Below are 24,142 nucleotides of genomic sequence, written 5' to 3' on the forward strand. Positions count from 1 at the left end.
TCCAAGTGTGTAGTCTAGTAATATTCCAACATGTTCTCCCAAAATTGCCCTTTTGGCTGCTTCTCTGATTAGTGTGCTGCTTGTCTGGCCTGAATGTCTAGGTTGATGATCAAATCTCCAATACTCCTTCCACTTTCAGATGATGACTTGAACAGTAGCCCACTAGATATTTAACGTTTGGCATATTGTTACCGCCTTAAGCTTCTCAACAACTTGACTCCTGAATTATATACTGGTCTAAACATGTGTTCTCTAATTGCAAAATTTGTGGTGTTTGCTAATGTTGCAAGTCTCTCACAGAAACTTGGAATATATAATGCAAGAAATTACCCTTGAAGTAAAATTTTGAAAAAGTTCACTCCTATAGATAAGATATCTATCTATAGGAACTTGGAAGAGAGACAGATTTTGCATCATTTGCAAGTCTATACAAGAAAGGTTAAAGCATTTGTTGGAAATCACACATTGACTTCGATGTTATTGCTGGGTTTAGAATCGTATTAGCACATGGTGCAGATATTATCCTAAATTCAATGCTCTTTACAGAAGAATTTACATGAACCTTTGGGGAAACATAATTCATAGTGTGTCTGTACAACTATGAGATTTGCACAAGAGAGAGCAATAGGTAAACTGTGAGAAAGAGCAAGTTTCCCCTGACAAGACCTTTGTGGACTTTCTGGTACATGCTGTCATGTTCATTAAATTCCTTGTGTTCAGGCTCAGGGTACATACACACACAAGGATTAGATAGATTTAGCTAAGGAAACTCTTTGGCCACAGTGTTCCTCTTGCTTAGCATATTTGGGGAGGGAGTGATTTGTAAGACATTGTCCCCAATGTCACCTTTAAATAGTAAAATTGTCTAAAAGGGGTTTGTTCCAAATTATGAATGCAACCTTTTGAAAACACACCGATTTAAAGAAAGATACAAATTTCAAGGCTGAGGTCAGCTCTGCCTTAAAGCTAGTTTCTTATCTCAATAATTTTCAGTCTTTAACATGCAGTCAACATATTAAAGATTGTTATTTTTTTCAGTTGACAATTTTTAGCCATACAGATTCAACTGTAGCAGTTTTTCCAGTAACCAAAAGATTGATTTTTGTTGGGGTCAACTTCTATCACGTCATCTGCGGATGTTCTATTTAAATTGTCCTCTCATGATCAATTTGGAAACTGTATTGTACTGTACTGAATTATTAAAATGCATCTCTTTACATGAAATGTCTGTTGACATAAAATATGCGAATTTATATTTAATATCATATTAGATATAATCGTCAATCATCCCTAAAATAGTAACAATGTGTTGAAACCAACCAACTGTGAGCACTTATTACAAGTTAGAGCACCATTCAGGAGCCTTAAGGACAACACACATTAGTTTTGTCAGATACACTTTAAGAAATGTACAACCCTTTAGTTTTCTATAAAAAAAACAACAAAAAAACACTGTATCCGTTGGTTGGCATCCAACTTACCAAGACCAGGCACTGAGCAATCCTTTTTGAACTTCTTCCCTTGAGAAGAGTTCACTCTTCTATTAAACCTCTCCGAGGCTGGAGTATACTATCATGTCCTGGCTTGGTGCATTTCAGCTTGACTTGTCCAATGTGTGTTAGAGGCACCAGTTGATGTGCGTTAATTGAAAATATGTCCTGTGGCACCCATGATGTTCGCTCCCCATCTGTAGTGAGATTGCATATAAATGGTTTCACTTGTGTTGGTCTGGGATGCTTTGTCAGCTAACCAGTAAGGCATATTCTACCTCTCTGCCTTACATAGAGTTTCATGTCTTCATCTAATTCATTACCTGACTCTATTATGAAAACTAGTGCCTCTATAACAGATGAAGTGGAATTTTGTGTAATGTGCTGTGTACGATAATGGAATAAATGCACAATGGTATTGATTCGTGATCCTTTATCTAATAAAAGTGAAGGCCTTCTCTATCAAGGTAGGGATTGTTTATCCTGGCAGAGTAAAATAGAAAGCAGTATGATGATTCCATTATACCTACTTTAAAATGAACTATAAAAATAAACATTTAAACATACAGAAATTTAAATAATAAATCTTTGTTTCTGTTAAGAGAACAATTAAATATTTCTGGCAGATTCAGAGTGTAGACAGAGTTTGAATTACTTTTTACCAGAACTACTATTTGTTATCTACAAATCAGGCTCTTTAAGGACATGTGTGAATATAGCCCTTAAAAAGAAGATACATACTTTAGAGTCTTTTTAAAGTAAGGCCAGCAGAGAGATATATTCTCACCCTATCTTCATGTACTGATTCAAATATGGCTAAGTGAGTGATTTATGGAATATAATGAATTCAGGGACTCGAGTTAGAAGCTACACATACAGTATGCTGCTGGCTAAGTCTGTAGTATTCATTTTTTGTCAAAAGTTCATTTTATACAAATTCAGATTTTCTTACAGCAGCAATGTATGCCTCACTCCTGCTCTCTGTTCACACATATCATCTGAAAAAAAGAGACTGTCCTCATGTATGTTAGCATATTTGGTTGCACATTCATTTGCACTCTTACATTTTGCTTCACGTTGTGGTTCAAATCCAGAGGATTTTTGTTTATCTGACCTGTCAGAGGTCAGATAAACAGAACACAGCACAAGTGAGATTTTCTTAATTTACAGTTTTTGACTGGAAACTCTCAAGTAGTTGTTTTTGTTGTTTTTTTTTAGATTTGCAGAGTACCGTATGTGTTTGTGTAAATTGGTTTATCTGTTGATCTGGTGGGGGGAGGTAGAAGCAGCATCGCCCTGATGTTTGAAATTATATTCCCAGATTCCCTGTAGTCTCTTTATCTCTTGCTGCTGGTAGGTTCAGGAATGCAAAACTTTTTCTGTACATTTTCTTCAAAAGAATGTGTGATTTAATCAAGTCTGATAGCCTTTCTTGTTAAAGACTGTTCTGGAAGACTCCAGATACAGGCAGGAGAGGCTAGCTGATTGCAGAACAGTAAAACAACTTCAAATATTTCTTCGTATAAAAGAAAAGCTTGACAAAAACAAAACAAAAAAAAACTAAACAGTAAATGGCACTACATATACAGAGGCTCACATAATGATATAATGTAATTTATATGAAAGACTGTACCATGTAATACAGTGGCTTACAAAAGCATTTAGACGTCTTGAGCATTTTCTCACTTTGTGAAAAGATTATGATGCTTGGTTTTCTAGACTGATAATGAATAAAGCATCTTAAAAGTATGGCATGCATAAAACCTTACTGTATCAACACTTTGTAGATACAGCTTTTTCTGCATTCATGGCAGAAAGTCTTTAGGTGCATGTCTGCCTGCTGTGCACATTAAATTTCTTTCCCTTTTTTTCTTTACAAAATAGCTCAAGGTCACATTAATGTGAGCATCTGTGGAGATTTATCTTTAACTCTTGTCACAGATTTCAACTTGATTTAGATCTTCACCTTGTCTGGGCCAAGGATATACTTTGATCTACACCCTTCTTTTTGTAGTACTGTGCCTGTTATTGAGTTTTGTCTGGCTGAAAGGTGAACCTAAACCCCATTCTTTTAAAATTGATAACAGGTTATTTTTCCAGGATTCCTGTTACTAACTGTTCAACTCTGTCCAGCTTCCCCGTTCTTGCTCCAGAAGTTCATCCCCATTCTTGCTCCAGAAGTTCATCCCCATAACATGATGGGGCCATCATCATACTGTATGGTTGGAATGCTGTTCTTAGAATAATCTCCAGTGTCAGCTTTTGTTGCAGGGGTAGTGAAAGCTAAATCATTTGTCTCAACTAAGCAGAGTGTCCACTATATTTCTTGTTTAAAACTGCAAACATGATTTACAGCTTTTTTCAATTACTTTTTTATGGCATTGTTTGAGTTGGCAAGCTTGCAATTGTGCCATATTCTTTGCATCTACAGATGCAAAGAATATACAGGTTCTTGATGCTTAAACTTCTTAACAACTTAATTCATTCCTGACCTCTGCAGGAGGTGTGCAGGTGTTGAATGTTTACCTGTCGGGTGACTTTTAAAGGCTTTTGGTAATACTGGATATTTAACATCATCAGAATAAATGCAGCTGAACACAAACACCTGTCACACTGTTCTTTTTTTAAACATTTAAATGTATTGTTTTGCTCCCTCTTCATAATATTGTACTGACCTAAATTGGTCTATTACACAAACTTCAAATAAAATAGACTGAAGTTTGTGGTTGTAAAGTGAATAAATTAGAAAAAGTTCAATAGTTATAAAAATTTTAACAAGGAGCTTTAGTGTTAAGGTTGGACCTTAGAAAGTCATGAAGGACTAATTGGTAAATAAATGCAGCAAAACTGAGTATTGTATGTTTTTTAAATTATTTCCTTTGTGGATAAGGAAGCAAAATGGTAATGTATGAATCCAGTCAGTGCTGAAAACAAGACCTTCTACATAATTGCTCTGTGTAAATTCTGCCTTTTGCATTAAAATGACAGTATGACTGCTTTCCTGTGGAAAAGCAGAACCAGATTCATGTATATATTTTATATGATAATTAGTCTTTCTGGCTCTTCCTTTTGCGACAATATAATTATTACCTTTAAAACTCTCCTCAGTCCTCACTTCCACGTCTCCTGAGAACCGCTAACGATTGGATAATTTTCCTTGCATTCTCTTTGCTCTTTCCTCGGCTCTTTGACTGACATACATAACAGGAGAGAAATTAAAGTGTGCGGGGGTGGGCGGGTGTGTGTGTGTGTGTGTGTGTGTGATTTAAAGTGTTTTGTAGTCTATTTTGGAGAAGTGCCTGTAGACCAGTCCATTGAACGAACTGGCTTGAATTCATTTTGAACAATCCAATTTTTACTATACTTGTCATGATTATATTTAAAGAACAGAATGAGCTTTCATTTCTTTTGATGAATTACATTTTTTATGAATTTATTGATATGTAATGTGGGCATGGAAAAACCATCAAAACTCACAAAAAATGTAACTACAAATTATCAGCTTTGGGAAACTTGTGTTATATAAAACTTGTGATGGTTATTTGATGCTGCACATTTTCACTACAATATGTTTGGCATCTGAATATATTGTTTTCTACTAATGTATACGGATCTCTTTAATTTTGTATAGGTAAACCATATTATAGACTTTAATATGTGGTTGTTGCCTGGATACAATATGGTGTGTGCTTTTAAAAATCAATCTGACAATTTCCTAGAAGTAATTTCCACCTGCCACGATGACCATCTAGTCTAGTCTAGACTCATTTTCTTGGTGGAAACTTCTTTTTTCTTTGTCAAATTATTTAAAAAAATATATGAAGCTGTGTTGGTTGTGTTAAAATTGGTAAAATCATGTCAGGGGAACGTGTTTTGCTTCAAGCATACTGAGAGTGTATTACTCTTTTTTAAATGGTCTTTTGTATGTTTTTTATTTATCACATAGTTTGATGTGACAAGAGCAATAACTATAGGAATTCCTGCTGTAAAATGTTCAACCTTATGCACACAAAGCTTCGTTTCTTTATTTTTGTAGAACAACAAACTCAGTGTGCTCACATTCAGATGTGGAGCGATTAACCCATAAAATACCACAACTTATTAAATTACAATTTTCTCCTCGGGCCATTCTACAGAGTTTGGCTGTTAGTTATCTTAATGAGGCCCCAAGTGAACCCCTCTGCCCCAATCCTGGGCCTCTGATAAACTGGTGGCCAACGCTTACTTCCACTCTGACTCACATTCAACTCAACTGTCTCAGTATTCTGCAGCAGCATGTGCATGCACTGGAGATAGAAGGCAGCTTTCCTTTGCTGTAACTTTTTCAAACTTTACTTTTTAACTGGTTAACTGTTCTCCCTTTCTTCTATACAATTTAAATTTGATATGGAAATTATGTTCCTAATTTGTAATCAGCATTACTTCTTTTGGGTCCCACTGAAAAATACTTACAAATGTACAAAAGGAGAATAGTTTTTCTTCATTTTTGGAACCAAATGGAAAGAGAATGCTGCAAAAAAAGTGAAACTGTCTGAAGCTGAATCTTTTTTTCTGCTCTGTTCTTGTCCTCTGCATATCCTGTCCAAGTTTCCTTCATTTTCACTTTCTTGAATTAGGATAATTAACTCTCCTGACACCCTATGCAAAGTAATAAAATCTCTGCTTTGGCACTATATGAATTAGCCTAAAAGTCTAATTCACTGGTCTCTGCCCTCTTTCTCTTTCTCACACCACACCCCCACAATGCCCCCCAACTCATCCCCTCTCAAAGGTTGGCATTTATCCCTCATTCTAATTAGTTGGGCTGCAGGATTGATGTATGATGTTCTTATCTAAATCATACAGAAAAGAGGAAATGTCCACTGGATGACTGGCAGAAAGACACCCAAAGAGATATATATTCATAAGAATAACAAAGGGGATACCTACAGCTGGCATATGCCCAAACGCCCAAACTTCTCAGATAAGCAGCATTAATTGAGTTATTTACAGATTCTGAAAGTGTGAATTCCAAACTTTCTAATGATGCCAAACAAATAGAAAAATAAAGATGAAGAAGATATGATTATTTGAATGCTAACATTCTGCAAACAAGCTTTGTGAAAACAGTCCTCAAAGGTTGTCCCCTTACCTGATGAGCTCTCTGGGGATGTTAACAAAGGCTGTTCATTGACGTTGTTAACCCCAGTCCCCGGTATTAACTGTGAGCAGGTATGATTGAGAATTTGGCAGATAAAAGCAACAATTTGCCTGGTTTGTCTTGTTTTAGATATATACATTTTTTAGAAGTTTCAGCATTTGTCCCATTTACCAATAATGGTGTGAGTTTCTGTCTTGTTTCATATCATATCATTAGAGCCACAGCAGTGCAGAGATCTGTGTACCCGTGTTATACTGTATGTGTCCTAATCACGTTTTAAAAACAATAAAAGTTTCCCCCACCTTCCTGAAGCAGCTCAGATTTAATCTGAAAACAAGCTGAATTCAAATACAAGGTTTACTGTTTTAAAATTTCTCAAACTGGCATTCAAAGCATGGGTTGGTTTCTTTATAACTTCAACTAGTATTTTGCCAAAAAACAGCAATCACTATTTTTTCAGAAGTTAGTCGGTATTCATCCTCGCTCTCCATTTATGCTGTGGTGACTTGTTCCTGGTTTTGCAATGCCACATCACAAATATCCAGTAAATCTGCTATGTTCTGTGTTTTTCTGTGTATTTATTTTGAGTTTCTGTCTGAGTCTCCCTGCTGTCCTGTCCTACCCTTTGATTGCTTGCTGTTGTGTCTCGTTTCCTTGATTACTCCCTGTGTATTTAACCCCACCTGTGTTCCTGGGTCCTCATCTCATTTGGCGTCTGTTCTGCTGTGTGTCTGGTCAGTCCATTTGTGTTCTCTGTTGCTACCTATGTTGAGCCTCAGCTTCCGCTCAGCAGTGCTGCCAGGGATTTGAACTTGTGTGATCATTGTTGTGTTCTGTTTTCTTGGATTATTCCTCATTAAAAACCTTTATTATTCATCTTACCTGGGTCTTCAAGCATCTGCCTCACCACCACCTCACAACACATCATGACAAAATACATGGCTGTTTGGCTATGTTGATTTAACACAACGTAGATGTTTCAACACAGTGCAATAAGCACCAATAATAGTTTCATTTCTTGCATTGCTAATAAAGGCGAATCTATTTGCATTTACACTGAGTTCTGCTGATTAAAATTGTCATATACCACTATAGGCTAAAGTTTTTAAGTAATCAAAATGGCTTTCTGTTGTTCCTTATTCCATAATATCTTTGCTTTGTGTGGTGCTTGAACCACACATAACCAAGAACTGATTACAGTTCTGATTGCAGCTAAAAGTAGCTGCAACAAAAGTAGGTTAATATTGAAGGTGTCAGATTAATTAAATATCCATGTTGCATCAGACTTTCTCAGCAAACAAACATTTATATTTACACACATAAATACTTTTGTTACTGGCTTTCAATCTGTCCAATACAAAGTAAAAAATGATCAAAATACATGCTTATAATTGCTAGGCTTACAGAGCTAATATATATATGCTGTTTCTCTACTGACCTCAGTTGATAACAAGTATTCTCTTGTTTTGTACAGTTATTTATGTTCTTGTTTTGGCCCCAGACATCTTGCCTTAGAGATGTGACATTGGGTCATTCTGTTCCTGACATACATTACAGAGCCAACAACATGCTTCTGAGATCGTTGGCTGGACTTTGAAATTCCATCCACTCCCACAGTAACCAGTGGTGGGAGCAGAAACGGCTGGTGTTCATCTTTATTGTGCTGACTGTTGTACAAGAAGCCAGCACCTCTTTCTGACCATTGAAATAAAAAATGTGGAAAAAGAAATAGTCCAACAAGTTGATGTTGTTCTGGTTAGAGAGCAAAGGGTTTAAAGACTGCAGAAATTATGCAGCCAATGAAGAACAGTGCATCCTTGAGATTGAAAAAGATTTGTTTTGGTTTGCAAAATGTTTCATAGCTGTAATGGCTGTAATAGTACTGAATATGCACATGTTTTAGGGATTTTAGCTTAAGGTCTTTAGTGGTTTTAATCTATTTGGTACTTGGTGTTGCAGATTGGGGACTAATTTAAAAAATCACTATGGATTTTGATATGTTTAGTTGCATTAGAAAAAATATATGTATTTTTGGTTGTTCAACAGAAACCAGGCTTTTAAAATAAACCAAGCTAAAAAAAAAAAAAATCTGGTAATTTGGTGAATTGTTTTTAAACTTACATTGCTAAAAAAAAAAATCTTTATAGTTTTTTTGATGTTAACTGTAATAGTGGAGAACCGAGCAGGAAAAGATTAGTAACATACCTTGCATAGGAAGGCAAGAAACTCCTTGACTCTCACACAGTACAAAAGTAGTTTCGTTGGCTGCCAGATAAGCTAAGTAATAACAGTTCCATCTCAGCTAATTTTAGCTCTGTATTGAATGTGTCACCACTGGTATTCACTGCAACATTTCTGGCTGAGTTTGGCTGGGTATTCTGCATGCCTGCTTTTTCCATCTTAGTTTTCACATTCTGATTTAATATATATAATTTTTTTTCAGTCTTAATTTTTTTGGGGTGAATTACACTACCTTAATCTTGGAATCATTACATTTGTCTGTTTCTTTTTGTGTATAGTAGGTCTTAACTCAAAGTTTTTGAATATGACCTTAATGCATATCATGTAGAATTTCAACAACTCAAGGAATTTCTTTTTAGTTTAATGCCAAACACTTGATAGAAATACATGTCACCTTTTGTCTTTTACAAATATTGGACATGTTCACTTGTTTCTTCTGCTGTGTTTTTTACCATCAATTTAGGAACTAATGACAACTGTGACACCATTTAGCGTCCACTGACTCAGTTTAAGCTCACATTTTTAATGGCCTCTCGAGAGTCTAGTTTGCCTGATGAAAATTTGGTCATCTGCACCTGCCTGCCATTGTCTGTCAAGACACACTGCAGATATTCACTGATCTACTGCAGTTTAAGTACTGCCACTTAAGGTTTGCTGCCACTCTCATTGTAAAATGTAGTAGCTACAAAGAAAATACTGAATCCTCAGCTTCTATTCTAAATATATATTTTAGCTATATGTATTATTTGAAGCTTTAACTTCTTAAACTTAAGTCAAACACCAAATATATCTTAATGCATTAATACACAAAGTGGACAGTTTACAAACTGAAAAATTGTTCCCTAAGTTAGGCTAAATTGAAAACTATGTTTGAGTGATAAACTGTGGTTCACCTGAGTCAAAAATTATTTTAATTTGGTTGACAAAGATGTTTAAGCAGTTCATATTAAAACAAGTGGATGAGGATGGAAACTTTGGGTAACTTGTTGTAGCAAAGGTTTTTATAGACTACTTGATTGATGTTAATTTCTCTTCTTTGCAGCAACTCAAAATAAATTAAAATATTTTTCTACATGTGTTTGCAGCAAAGACTAAGATATTTACAGACCTTTCACCTCACTGTTGGTGGTTAAAAAGCTAGCTATATGCTTCTGGAAATTGACCCTGAAAGTTTGATAGAACTTTGCTCCATCTCTTCAGGTAGAATACATTTTTATGTATATGTATATATATATTATTTTAGGTCCAAAGCTAAGCTGCTATTTTAGGCTACAGTCTGGACTTGGGCTTGGTCTGCCCAAATTATTGAGTGTTTTCCGAAACCACTTTTCATGGCAGCTGGTTTGTGCTCTTTTTAGAATGCATAGGTTTCTGGAAACTCTTATTGTGTTAGTTTTCTCTTCTGTTTTTTATTCTTCTTCATTGTTTGTATTTCTCTGTGGTAAATGCATTTTGCAAACTTTTTAAACATAGCAAAAAGTTGTTGCACTAAGTTGTAATGCTTACAACTAAGTGTGCAAGTGAGGCTTGTGAAATACATTATGAAACATGTTTTTTTGGGGGGGAGGGGTGAAGATTTGTCAAAGAAACAAATCTGCCTTTATTTCATGCACCTGTTGTTTATTGAGAAGCTAATGCCTCAATTATGTTTTAAAAAAAACACAAACTTTACTGTTGAATTATCAGCTTTTTGTTAAAATCTTGTTTAAAGAGGCCATTAAAAAAAAAATCTTATAATAACATTTGCAGACTGACAATGGAAAATCTAGTTTATCCACTCCATGTTGTCCACTGCTGTAGTTGTTATTGGCCAGAGGCAGGCCACACTCAGAAGCCTTATCAATATGCAAATAGGACAAATAACATTGCATGCTCAGACTTATTCCAAAGGTCAGTGTAGTGAGTTACTATTTTTTTGGACTGTGAGTGAACAAAGTTTACAGATACTGTACATGCGTATGGGGAAGGTGCAAAATCCACGCAGAAAAACCCAGTTTCAAATTTAAGACCTTTTTTGGTGATATCACTGGTCTATATAGGGAGATGAATACAAATGCAGAGCACACTTTTTTGATTTTTATTTGTAAAAAAAATGTTGTAATTGCATGAGTGAATTATTGTTTGTCTTATGTTAACTTGCGATGGATGGGCAAAAAGGATGCACCTCTCCCTGCTCAATGACCAAAGACGTTCCATCTTCATTTAATCAGATCTGAGGATGTAGGATTGATGTCACCAGTCACAAACTGATAGGTGGTGATGATTATGACGATCTTTTGTGATATATTCAACTTTAGGCAAAGATTTAAGCAATCCAATTTCTTTTTTCATTCTTATTTCCATATTTTTGCCTAGTGCAATGAGATTGAGTAGATAAATATTGAATGACCTCAGTGCAGAAACAAGAAGCAGTTGCCTTTCTCATGGTACGAATATAAGTATGCTGGCACAGGAACTAATGGAGAGAAGCTCATTTCCATGAAGTATTATGTATGCAAGTTGTCAGCTACTTCAAGAAGTGTTGACATTAGTTGCTGACTGCTTGATACATGCTCCCAGTCTGCACATGCCTAATTAGTAGAAATTTGTCTAGAGATGTCTTGTTCTGTTTACAATGTTTATTTTGCTCAGTTTAATTGAGTCTTGTAAATAATTAAGAAAAATTTGAGATAATGAAAATAATAATAAAAAGAAAATATTATTATTTTACTGCAAAATGATGACAAGGAAAATACTCATAGAGAGAATTATGATTTGCTAACTTTTACTATTTTATTCTTTGAGAAGCCTACACTAAAAGGATTAGTTTCAAAATTGAAAAATCACAATTTTGTATGAATTTTATGTTTAAGTTTTTTAGTGGACCATTGATAAACAAAATCCTTTAAAATCAGCGAGACAGGAAATTATTCCACAACCAAAGGAGGAAAAGGAGTAATCTTTTTCAATAATTCTTTGTGCATTTTAGTGGAAGTAATGTTTTTTTCTTCTTCCTTTTTTATAACATAATTCTCAGCTGTGAGTGGGTAGACAGAAACTAAGATCAGCGACAGAATGAGCATCTAGAACATTATTATTAAGGAAGAATAGATTTCCAAAAGAAGAGTCACAGACTCAATGATACTGAGCATTGTCTTAGGAGGAGTTACTGTCAGTTACAATTTTTTTCTCCTCAGTCTATTCCTTATATCATCAGATAGGAGTTGCAGTTTCTGAATTCCTATGATCAGTTTTAAAAAGATTTTTAGATAAGTTCTTACTTGTCAGTTTAAGATTAGAAAACTTTTAGTCATTTTTGACATGTTATGGTAGTTAAGTCAATATATCACTCCATTCAGAATGAGTTGATGTGACTAGACTTGAATATTAATATACATTTACAAACTTTATTTTAAGATAATTGCCAAAATATATTATTACTTCATGTGAACTGTTACAAATTAAATAATTTTGAATAATTAGTTCATTTATTCATTCGTAGAGCAGATCTAAAAATACAGTTGCTGTACAACTGAAATATAAGCAACTGCAGCACAATGAAATAAAAGTAATCGGATTATCAATAAAACATAAAGAGCTGTTAAAGAAAAAAAAACATTATTCAATTTATTGAACCAGAATATCACAATCAAACAGAGCAGAAAGGTTGTTTAAAGAGATTCTGAAATTATGAGCAATTCATAATCACATCTCACAACCCAACATTTTTATAGATAATTTTGGAACTGAGGAGGTTTACAGTATTTTTCAATATAATAGTCACAGCACACAGCTGACTGACCAAAGACTTAGTTAGGTATGAGACTGTGACATAAACCTTAAAGCAAAAACTAGCCATGCCTATTCTTATTCAGTTGCACTGATCAACTCTTCCCACAATTTTTCCATCTCATTGTAATTCACAGTCATTTATTTGTGCAGTACATTGTTTGAGCAGCCAGTGGGAAGAATACCTTCGATGAGTTACATGAATGCAAGTCTAAAACCGAGAATGAACACAATTGTTCTCCCAAACTGCTGAGGTAGGCTAATTGGCATACAGCAGTAGGTGAAATGAAAGCTGTTTGGATTATGCAAAAAGCCGTTTTTCCCCTGCATTGTTGATTTAAGGATGTGATCCCAAGAGCTTTCAGCAACCTCTTCATGTTTTTGTTTGATTATTTTGTAAGGATTTCCTGATAATGTTTTTGTCCCCAACAGAGATCCAGGTCGTTTAACGTTGAATACCTGCTTATTCCAAAAGTAACATAATAACACTTGCAATTTGTTACTCCACAAATCTGCCAACACCACAAATCATAGCTAAATGTAGGGTGATATCAAACATAACCACATAAGTATGTCTAAGTCAAAGAGATGGGCCTTTTTAAAAATTGATTACAAAATTGAGTTTGAGATAAAAAAAAAAAAAGATACAGTACACTGATTAACAAATAGATGTATAACTGGCTTGTCACACACTATTTTAACACAGGAAGGCCCCTTCTGTCTGCTCTTGTCCAGCGCTGTGACTCCTCTGCTTGCCCTCTGACTGCTTGCCTCTTGTACTGTGCACGAAGAGCACTTCACACTTCCCTAGTGAAACCAGAGCCTTACCTTCAGCCTCCTGACTTGCCATGTCCTTTGGGCTATTTTTACTCAAGCAGAGGCTACAATTGCTGAACCCATACCACAGCCTGCTGAGCTGGAGCTGCACTATGGTGGTGGTGGTGTGTAGGTGTATCTGCATGGGTGTGTGGCTGAACTAATTGTAACAAAGTGTGTCTATAGAATTGCTCCTAAACTGAATTTGCTTGTACTTAGTGATCATGAGATATAGTCTCACGAGAAACATAAAATACCTACGAATTAAAGAATTTAAAGGTACCTGAAGCATTTTTCAAATTATGTTATCATCCAAAAACTGACTCATGAGTGTAGTCATATATTATGTAAATATATCAATTAACTTACTCACATTGACTAATCAACATGCGTCCACCAATTGACTGATCAGTCAGTCAATTGATCTCTTAATTGACTGACTAATAGTTAAGTGAAAATCTTGAATCAGCTAAAAGGTCACATGGGATGGGGATTCATCATTATTTGCCTCTGATCAGGTTGTCACAAAACCATAACAACTTTTAGGTATAAGGCATGATTGAAACCTGTGGTCTCGTGAAATCTATTTGCATCATCAGAATGTCAAGATGACCTGAAAGGGGATTTAAGTTGAGGACAAAGCTCATCCTGCGCTGCCCCTCTAATCGCTTGGCAAGCTATTACAGCTGGCTTACCCATGTATCACACTTTGTGCTGGGGTTCTTTATCCCACCCTCTTGAAATTCATCCATATTCATCTTATTTTTTTACCAAATTGCTTCTTTTTTAGAGCTCTGTTTTATTGCAACCATCTCATTTATTGATTTTTACAAACCTTTTCATCCTATTCATTCTACACATCTCTCTTTTATGGCCTCTTTTCTACTGCTTGTACCCAAACCACAAGTGACAATTAAATTTGTTTTAACAACACTCAGTTCTTTCAATAGTTTTGTCTTGTTCCCTATAATATCCATTGTTTTTATTATTTGTAATTCATACTTTTCTGTCTTTCGCGGCACCATCTGGAGGGGTTTACCATGTCATTTGCTGACCGTGTCAAACAATTATTCAGTAGACCTCTCTTATCCTCTCTTCTCTTTGGTTGAGACAGTGGACTCATATTGTTGTGATGTGGTCCGTGCTAGTGAAATCAGATTAAGTCAATGAACTAGCTGTGTCTGTTCTCAAAGGGTAATTGATTGTTCAGCTGTGGAACACAAGCAAGAAGATAAAATCACAAAACAAACTCAAACCAACAGTGAGGTGTTAAAAAGTGTTCTACTATGCAGGTACCTGCAGTGTGAAGTATATATTGCTAAGAAAATATATTCCCCGCTTACAGTTTTCTTATTTTTTGTCATAAATATGCGTTTTATATCTTTAAACAGATTTTAATATTGACAATAATAATAAACTTCACTGACCACAAATGTGGAAATTTGCCTTTGGGTTCAGATGGTGGTTGAAAACTCTCACAATAAGTGATAAAAAAGATTGCATATCTTTATATAAATTATAAAGTTTCAAACCAACAACAGGCACAGCTTCTGATCTGAATAGTTGAGTAGCATTATTACACTTGGGGAAAAAAAAAACAATTAAGTAATCTTGGTTGCATTTACTGCCCTGTTCTGCTTTCCCCAAATACAGGGGTGACTTAATTAACCCACAATTTGTTGGGTCTTTTCGTTTTGACTGTCATTTATATACATTTCCCAGTAGATAGACCAGAAGAACCTGAGTAAATACAAAAGGCAACAGTGGATTTTTTTGGAAGATGTGTGTCACAACAAAACCCAAATATGGTTATGGTTGTATTGGGTTGCTTTGCTGCTTCACGACGCCCAGCAGAAAGTCCTGAGGGAGATTATCCTAATGTGGGTATTGGAAAACAATCTATGGAGGCAGTAGGGCAAAACCTCCTCCACATCTATATTTGTCAACCTAAACCAGGATTATTCAACCCCAGTCTTTACTTCAGCACACCTGAATTAAATAATTAGAACTTGACTGAATACTGAGGAGTTAGTGAAGCCATTTAATTCAGGTGTGTTGGACCAGGGACACATCTAAATGTTGCTGAACACCATGCCTTGAGGATTGGTGTTGAATACCCTGATTTAAAGCATTTAATGAGGCCACAAAATGCAAAAAATCCCCAAAAAACAGAAGACATTTGTCAGCCATCAAAGTCTTTATACCGCACATGGATCTGTATTTCCCCCTATGCATATGGTTTTCTCTGCTTTGGTTTTCCCATATGGATTTTAGCTTAACTGACTCTAAAAAGGTGTAAAGTGACTGCAGCCTTTTGGCACCTGTCCACTGGAGTGAATAATCTTGGGTGTAGAGTGTTGAGATCCTTGTTATTGCTCCTGTCCCTATGGTCCATGACTTCCCCAAAAGAACCAGCTGTGTTGGTGACCCATGGCATTGTGCTGGTGTACAACTAAAGTGAATTGCATACCCGTTATGCTTCCACCTGGTGCTCAAGGAATGTCCTCCTCCAGAATTATAAGAAAGGAGAAAATTAAGATAAAACCATCTACTTTTCATTATGTTTAAGTTGTTTTTACACATGCAATGAGTCTGCTATGAGTTGTCAAAAATGGGCTTAGAGACTATTTAAAACAGCTCCTAAGTGTGGTACTTTTTAGTTTGTAACAGACCTGAAGGATCCATTTTGGAAAAAAATCTTTATCGTTTCGTTTTGCAGTGCTTCATCTTGCTCACTACCCAATTCTCCCTCTCCCTGGCTCTTTTACAGTGAAATACATCAAGGAAATGTCTGCATTTTTTAAAAGCGCCGGTTCCCCTGGAGCAAACCTCCCTTGGGATTCTCCCCCATCTACACCTCAGAGGAGCAATGAGGTCTTCCCCATCGAGGTGAAAGAGCCTCGCATCATCCCACTGAGGATGTGCCAGGTGTCGCGGAAAGAGTGCCCCCCAGACACAGAGAACAGGTACTACATGTTAGACATCTATCACTTAAATGTCATGTTTAATTCAGTTAATATATTTCTCAGAACCAAGCTGAGGATGAATGACAAGTTACAAAATTACTTTGAAAGATTATCGCAAAAGGGATTTTTTTTTTATGTCTTACTTTGATATTCTCTTTAATATGTGAAACTTCCTCTTCAGCCTGAAGCTTTGCTCTCTTTGAGGTTTTTCTTATTTTTTTAACAGACCCTTTTTTCCATTTTCTTTCCTCCCTCCCCCGCCTCCTTTAATCACACTTGCCAGGTATTTCGAGGTGATTTCATCCAACAGAAAGAACTCAATGTTCCTGCGGGCAAAAGACCCAGCCATGGCTCAGTCGTGGTACAATGCCATCCAAGCTGCTGCTGCCAGCCTTTTACCACAAGTGAAGGAGGAGATGAAGAGCATGCAACCTGGCATGGATGTCAAACATTTGGGCTGGCTTACAGAGCAGGTATGGAAGGATACTGGGGTACATGGGAAAAGAGTCAAAGGACTTGCTCTTCTTTTCTAAATTTTTTAATTGTATTTTTTGTACTCAGTTACCCTTTTTGCTCTCTAGTTTCAGTTTTCTCAATATACTTGTTGGTTGTGGAAAACTCTTAGATTCTCCACATTTGAGACAAGCTAGCAAAAAAAAGTAAGACTTATCTTAAATTTTTAGATACAGTAAGTCTGAAACTTTAAGATAAGTTTGAAAATTTCAAAAACTTGATGTTTTCATCAAATGTCATAAATACAGTGCCTTTTAACAGTAATTAAATTCCTTCACGTTATTCACAATAATGTAAATAATGAAATGTTCCTCAACTCTGATACTGCATCGCCATTCACATGTGGTAAAGACAAAACTAGTTACATAACCAGATTAGCAGTTTTCTTCAAAAAACAGCTTGTTGATGGCATCATTTACCATTTAAAGAGTTTACTGAGGTGGTTGGTTCACTGACAGCTCCTCCACGACCTCATACTCCTGCAGATCAAAATAGATCTGATAGAAAAGAACTTGGTGTCCCCAAATATTGTGAGCTTAACCCTCAGTGCCGTATCTGCCATCAAAGTAATTTTGATGCACTGCTTTTTTTTTACAGAGATACATATCTTTTGGGTTGCCTGCACAATTTACCAGAATATGTGTTTTAAAATTAAAAAAACATATTTTTCTGTGTTTTTACTAGTAATTTGCTATTAGTAGTAATTTACTACTAGCAATTTAGTAGTAAAATACTACTGAATTACCACTACTGCAACCAATATTAGCCTGCTACTACAGCAATTAATAGCAGAAAATATTTTAATTTAAAAATAGATGCAAAATCTTAAATCTGTAAAATATTTTGTCCTTTTATAGTCAGATGCCTGTCTTGGGTTAAACCTTTCCTTTCTGGGTGTTACTTGGAAACAGTGATTCATGAGTTAGAAGGTCACACGGATCAACATCTGCAACAAATTTATGTGATGTTTAAAAAAAAACAATAGAAGGTAGTAAAAGTGGTTTTAACCCTTTGATGCATGACATATTGACTATACAGTCTTCCATGAGTGGGTCTTTTTGGACCCGTGTTTAAGTGTTTAAATCAATGTGTTTTTATGCTACCTTTGTCATTTTGATTCAAAATAATGCTTAATATGATACTTTCTGCTGTGTTTTATTTCACACAAGAATTATTTCATGTTTGAAATATTTTCATTTTAGCTTTTTTGAGCATTTTTAGAAGAAATTGTAGAACATTTGTGATGATTTGTAAAACATTTTTAAAACGAAATGACAACAACAGCAATTTTACGGCAGCAATGTTGGAACAATGTCAGTGTCCATTATGTGTGTGTGTGTGTGTGTGTGTGTGTGTGTAGGTGTGTGGGATAGAAAGAGCACATTTCTTGAAACTAGCTAGCTAACCATGCTAGCTAACATTACTGTCTGTATTCTATTGTGCTGTGTGTATAATGCATGCGAGGGTGTGTATGTATGTGCATTTTTTATCCACCCATCCATCCACCCATCTTCTTCCATTTATCCAGGGTCAGGTTGCGGGGTCAGCACCCTAAGAAGGGAGGCCCACAGTTTGCTCTCCCCAGCCACTTGTTCCAACTCCTCCGGGGTAAACCCAACTCGTTCCTAGGCCAGTTGAGAAACATAGTCCCTCCAGCGTGTCCTGGGTCTTCCCCGGGGGCCTTTATTTTTTGAGACAATAAAAGAAAGAACATTGACCACATTGATCAACAGGTTTCGCATGCCATTCAACACATTTTCTCTTGGTTTTCTTATCCAGGGTGTCAGACACACACAGAGAGACACAAGCACAGGCACTATATTTTATGCACAATAAAATATAGGCAGGAATGTTAGCCACCTTGATTAGATAACTAGTATTAGCTAACTTCAAAGAAGGCTAATAGGTTGATTTGTGACAATAACACTGTCACAGCACTGATGATCGACACACACACACACACACACCCCTTTGTGAGGTAAAAATAAAGATAATAATTATATGTAAAAGTTCTTGCTTTGTAAAATATTATTATTCAGGGGTGAGACTTAGGATTCAGTGTGTGTGGTTCACAAAAAAATGTTTTCCTGACAGTCACAGTTGGTAAGAAACAAAGATTCCCATTAAATTCCATAGAAAATGAATGCGGCTCCTTTTGGACCCACTCACGGAAGAATGGGGTAGTAATATAAAACATGCTATTTCTTAAAATGTATAAAAGGTAAATTTAACATTTTAATTGCATGATATCAATAACATGTTTACATGTTATAACAATAACATGTTGAGGAATACCTGGAATATGAAGTGATGAAAACTTTTCATAAGATAAGATAAGATAAGATTTCTTTGTCATTGTCATCAACAGATTACAACGAGATTGAGATTTGCTCGACTCGAGTTAAGATGCAGATCTTTTCATTACAAAGATATTGCAAAAAGATGACCTCACCGGGTCCAAAAGGACCCATTTATGCATCAAGGTGTTCAGTTTAACTTAAGGATTGCTGTATGTACCCTGAAAGAGTGATAGGCATTTAATTTCAGTCTGATATAATTGTCTGTGTGTGCAGATGTCCCAGGGTCCAGAGAAACCTCTCTTTGCAGTGTTGACAGAGAAGGACCTGCTTCTGTATTCCTCCTTTCCTGAGAGCAAAGAGAGCCTGAGGAACCCCACCAAGAGTCACACCCTCATCACAACCAGGTTAAAATTCTAATTTCTTTACATCAGAGGTGCCCAGAGTGCATCGTGGTGGCTCTTGGTTCAAATTTGTTGCCCTTATGCAGATGTTTGGTAGAGATAGAGACATATTTTTAATACATAGCTTGAAATTTAAATGTTCTATTTAAGCACATATTTAAATAGAAAATGTTAGGTCCATCGCAGTGTTTGTCTTTTATTAACCACATGTCTTTCATTTTAATGACATAGTAAATTGAGCCACAGACATCCAGCAGCTTTTACAGCAGAGATTTCTGAGCTAAGACCAATATCCCATTCAATTTAAGAGAATAAAGTTTTTTTATGTTTCAGATCTATAATTTACTGACCCCTTTTCAACAAAAATCTCACTTCTTTTCTCATTATATTGTATGTTAAGTTTAACATTGAGCTGATAAAAATGTATAAATCCTTCACAAAAATTATGTTTGTGTTTAAAAATGTATTTTTTTGTGACCAGTTGGTACCCTTGACTTGCTGATTTTGACCCATGTGGCAGAAACCTTAGAATTTCCTTCTCTTCATACATCGCACACACCAAATCCTCACTTTTAAAAGTAACTGTCATACATACACTTTGTGCCTCGCCCTGATCAGTTTGTTTTTTTTCTCCACTGGTTTGTGACCTCATGCTCACACTTTCCATAACTGAACCACTGAACAGTTTGTGTCATAACTTCCATAGCTTTAGTTGGAAAACATTAGTCCTCATAGGAGCTATGAGTCATGTATGTTTCCATCACTCTCTCTGCTGTGGATTCTGCACCTTGTTTTCCACATAGGTAGCAGTTTCATCTTTAGCCACAGTCTATCCTATAATTCCTAATTGCAATCTTTTCAGCCACATTCTGGTGATATTTTCTTCTTTCTCCCCAAAGGCTGGTCCACTCTGGTCCTGGAAAAAGTTCCTCTCTATTGGACTCTGAGATGTCATTCGGCTTGCGTTCAGGCACCAAGCAGGGCGTAGAAACTCATGTGTTCAGAGTGGACACTGCCAAGGAGCTGTCCACGTGGACTCATCTGTTGGTCGAGGGTTGCCACAATGCTGCAGAACTCATCAAGGAGGTCACAGCAGGTGAAAAGATCCAAAATACCATATCAATGTCTGTTTTTATAGTTGCTAAGTAAAGAGCAGTCGCTGATCTCTTCTAAAGTAAAAATATAACACTGCTGTGGGTTTGAAATTCATTGATTTGGTTCTTACATTAACATATCACAGTTAAATTGTATTTCTTACTTTGTTAAGGTTTCATAAAGCATCTTCACTGCTCTAGTCTAAGTATGTTACTGACTTATTGAACAGTGCCCTAATGCACACTCAGCACATTGCATTCAATCACCAGATAGAGTAGTATCATTACACTGCCATCTGGTGGTAATATTAGGTGGTACAGAAAGACATGGATTTTGAATTAATCTGTAAATTAACGTTTACATCAAGTAAAATTTAGAGAAATTTTGATTTCATGGGAGTAAAAAGCTTGAATGCTTCTTTTGTCATGTCAGCATATTAAGGCGTCACAGTCCAAAAAGACTACAGGAAAGATTTAAATCTCTGTCCAGTATTAACATTCCCTCAACTTGGTCAGGTTTTAAACTATCTTTTTGTGTGTGTGCAGCCTGTAGTTGGAATGGAAAAGAGTGCATGCTGGGAGTCCACATTGACGACGGCTTCACGCTATTCACAGATGAAATGGGTGTCAGGAAAAATATTCTCCTCCAGCAGCCTTTTGAGCGCCTCCGAATGTCCTCAGATGATGGAGTCCGTATGATGTTTCTCGACTTTGGAGGCCCGGAGGCTGAAATTGTAAGAAACACTTTATAGGTTGTATTAAATAATTACTAACAAAAAAATGTCTGTGTGTGGGAGGATATATTGAATGTGTCGAACATGAAAGCAGTACTGTGATTGGGGACAGTCTGGTGAATTGATTAGCACAGACATGGAAAAGTTGCACATATCAAAGGAATTGTCCTTTTGTGTGCAAGGAAGCAACAAGGTTAATAAAAAAAAAACATACAAAAAGAGACAGATTTTTTTAGTAAAATATATCTGGAAATTAATCATAATCACTCAGAAAAATATGTCAGTTCAAAATATGTAAGTTCTCCAACTAATGTATTCACCAGCATTTGGGGGCTGTATATAAGAAGAAAAATGTTACTTGTTTAAAAATATCTACAGTCAGAGTAACAACTAAAAGTTTAAAACTGTTTACAAGGATTAAAGTTTGTCTTTGCTCAATCAGGAGAGATTGTAAAGAAGATAAAACATCTCCAAACTCTTAACAAACTGCTCCAAAGAGCATGTTGGAGTCATCAAGTCACCATCACAACTATAAGATCTGATCTGTATCCAGGGGCCTTGAAAAGCAGCTCTCCTGTCCTACCATCACAAACATACTGTATCTTTAACATATGCGGCGAACTTTTGTCAAATGAGACTTAGAGTTAGATTAAACATTAGGCCAAAATTCTCTGTAGATGTGTGTAGAGTAAAACAAGGGACAAATACGTGGAATAGCACTCCATGGCTAAAAGTTTGTATGGTGGACTACTGTATATGTAATGCAGTAGACCTGTTTTTCATCCAAAGATCCTGGGAGTCTTAGATATCATCTATCAAGTTTGGTATGGAACTCAAACTTGGTTGTCAGTTGGACAGTGATTCAAAACATACACTATAACTGAATCAAGACATCCATCCAGCCATTGTCTCTAGAGTTTAAGTTTAGCTGTGACTTTAAACATATATTTTTGTTTTTTGGTACCAAGTTTTTTGGTAGTAGATGGATAAAGGATCAATGTAACCCTAACCCTAACCCTTACCCTAACCATTGTATTTCATGAAGTCCTATAAAGGGCTATCAATATACAAACACCCTGATTTATTCTCATCTCTCTCTGCTCTTAGAAACTGGACCTTCGCTGCTGCCCAAAGACCTTAGTGTTCATCATCCACTCTTTCCTTTCTGCTAAGGTCAAGCGACTTGGCCTCCTGGCATGATAAAGGCCAACTATCCATAACATCAAAATAGGAATATTCAGTGAAACACACACCAGCCCCAGAAGACCTTCAACAAAAGAGCCGGGGAAGTGAAGCTGATAGGCTCATTTTTCAGCCGTTAAGCCTTATCGTTTTTGGTCAGGCTCTCTCGTCTTTAAAAAAAAAAAAAAATGAAGAGAAAACTGGAACACTGATGGACTTTTTTTTATTATTGTAGTTAGATAAAAGATGTTTTTACAGATTCTTCAGGTCAGCAATCATGTAAGGGGTCTATATCTGTCAAAGCTGTCTAAATAGGCCAGGCCACTTCATGATGGGAAACTGTAAGAATGTGACAGCCAGTTTCTTAATGTTTTTAAGCTTACAGTCACAACCATCTTTTTCTTCAGTTTGATTTTATGAGTCACAGCAGGCTTTTGTCATAAGCATCTTTTCATCTTTCAATCCCTGCTTCATGAACATCTTGATTGATGTTGGACAAACATTTTTCAGTATCAGAGGAGTGACAGATTGACGTGGCTGATTGTAACATGATCAATAGCCTGTGCTGAACAGAGAACAGCTAAACCGACATGCTGTTTGCTCAAAGTTTTTCATCAACCTATTGGATTTAGTTCTCTTTTTTAGCAATGTGGTATGGTCTATAAAAAGAAATAAGCATGTCTTTGTAATGTTACAAGCTGAAAATCGAATGACTTTTCTTTAAATAAAAGAGATTGCAACCTTTAATCCCAGTGGTAAAAAGAAGCTAATATTAATGCAACAGTAACTTTTATTTATATTCAGGAAAGACAGATTTTATGTCACATATTCAAAATTTATTTTATTAGTTTGAATTAAAGATATAAAAATGTGTTTACATCCTAAAGTGTGTGATTATTTTATTCATCAACGTTAACTTTTTTGTAGTTTGGGGCCTTCTCTAATATCAAATATCTAAACACTAAAAACACATATAGTAATATATGTTCTAAAACCTGTTTGCTCAAGAAAATTAATGTATTGTATATTATTTAAACAAAGGTGTGCCTTGCAAGGTTGTTTGTATATAAACATGTAATAAACTTTGTTAACTTTTATTTATTGATGCATTTGCCTTTGTAATTTACAGGCTTCTCTACTCTTTTTGGAGATACTTACAAAATAATTTTTACTTGCTGGCTCGCGTATTTTGTCACATTACATCAACAATCTTCAAATGTGTTTTATTTGGATTTTATCGAACCATCACACAGTAACACATAACTGTGAAGTGGAAGAAAAGTGGTGTAAAGTGTGTTTTTTGGGGGGTGGGGTTTATGTCTCCAAAGACTTTCAACAACTGACTCATTCTCTGCTAGATTTTTGCTACAAAGCAACTCAAGCTTAATCAGATTGGATGGAGATCTTCTAGGAATGTCAATTTTCTAATGTTCCTATAACTGTTCTCCTAGATTTAAGTCTGGACTATGACTGGGCCTTTCCAACCAGTCAATATGC

At 35.9% G+C, this 24,142-nt stretch overlaps 1 protein-coding gene across 1 annotated transcript in view; it reads left to right on the top strand.

Moving 5' to 3' along the window:
• The window catches only part of snta1 (syntrophin alpha 1), a 37,293-nt gene extending 13,551 nt beyond the window's left edge, over positions 1–23,742 (top strand). Inside the window, exons 3-8 of the mRNA XM_023324830.1 lie at positions 16,226–16,421; positions 16,705–16,894; positions 19,508–19,638; positions 20,535–20,731; positions 21,276–21,463; positions 22,571–23,742. Coding sequence (XP_023180598.1) covers positions 16,226–16,421; positions 16,705–16,894; positions 19,508–19,638; positions 20,535–20,731; positions 21,276–21,463; positions 22,571–22,663 — 995 coding nt within the window. The 3' untranslated portion in view covers positions 22,664–23,742. The remainder of the gene's footprint in view (positions 1–16,225; positions 16,422–16,704; positions 16,895–19,507; positions 19,639–20,534; positions 20,732–21,275; positions 21,464–22,570) is intronic.
• Positions 23,743–24,142: the final 400 nt, after the last annotated feature.

Source organism: Xiphophorus maculatus, chromosome 20 (assembly GCF_002775205.1).
Source record: "Xiphophorus maculatus strain JP 163 A chromosome 20, X_maculatus-5.0-male, whole genome shotgun sequence".
Taxonomy (NCBI): Eukaryota; Metazoa; Chordata; class Actinopteri; order Cyprinodontiformes; family Poeciliidae; genus Xiphophorus; species Xiphophorus maculatus.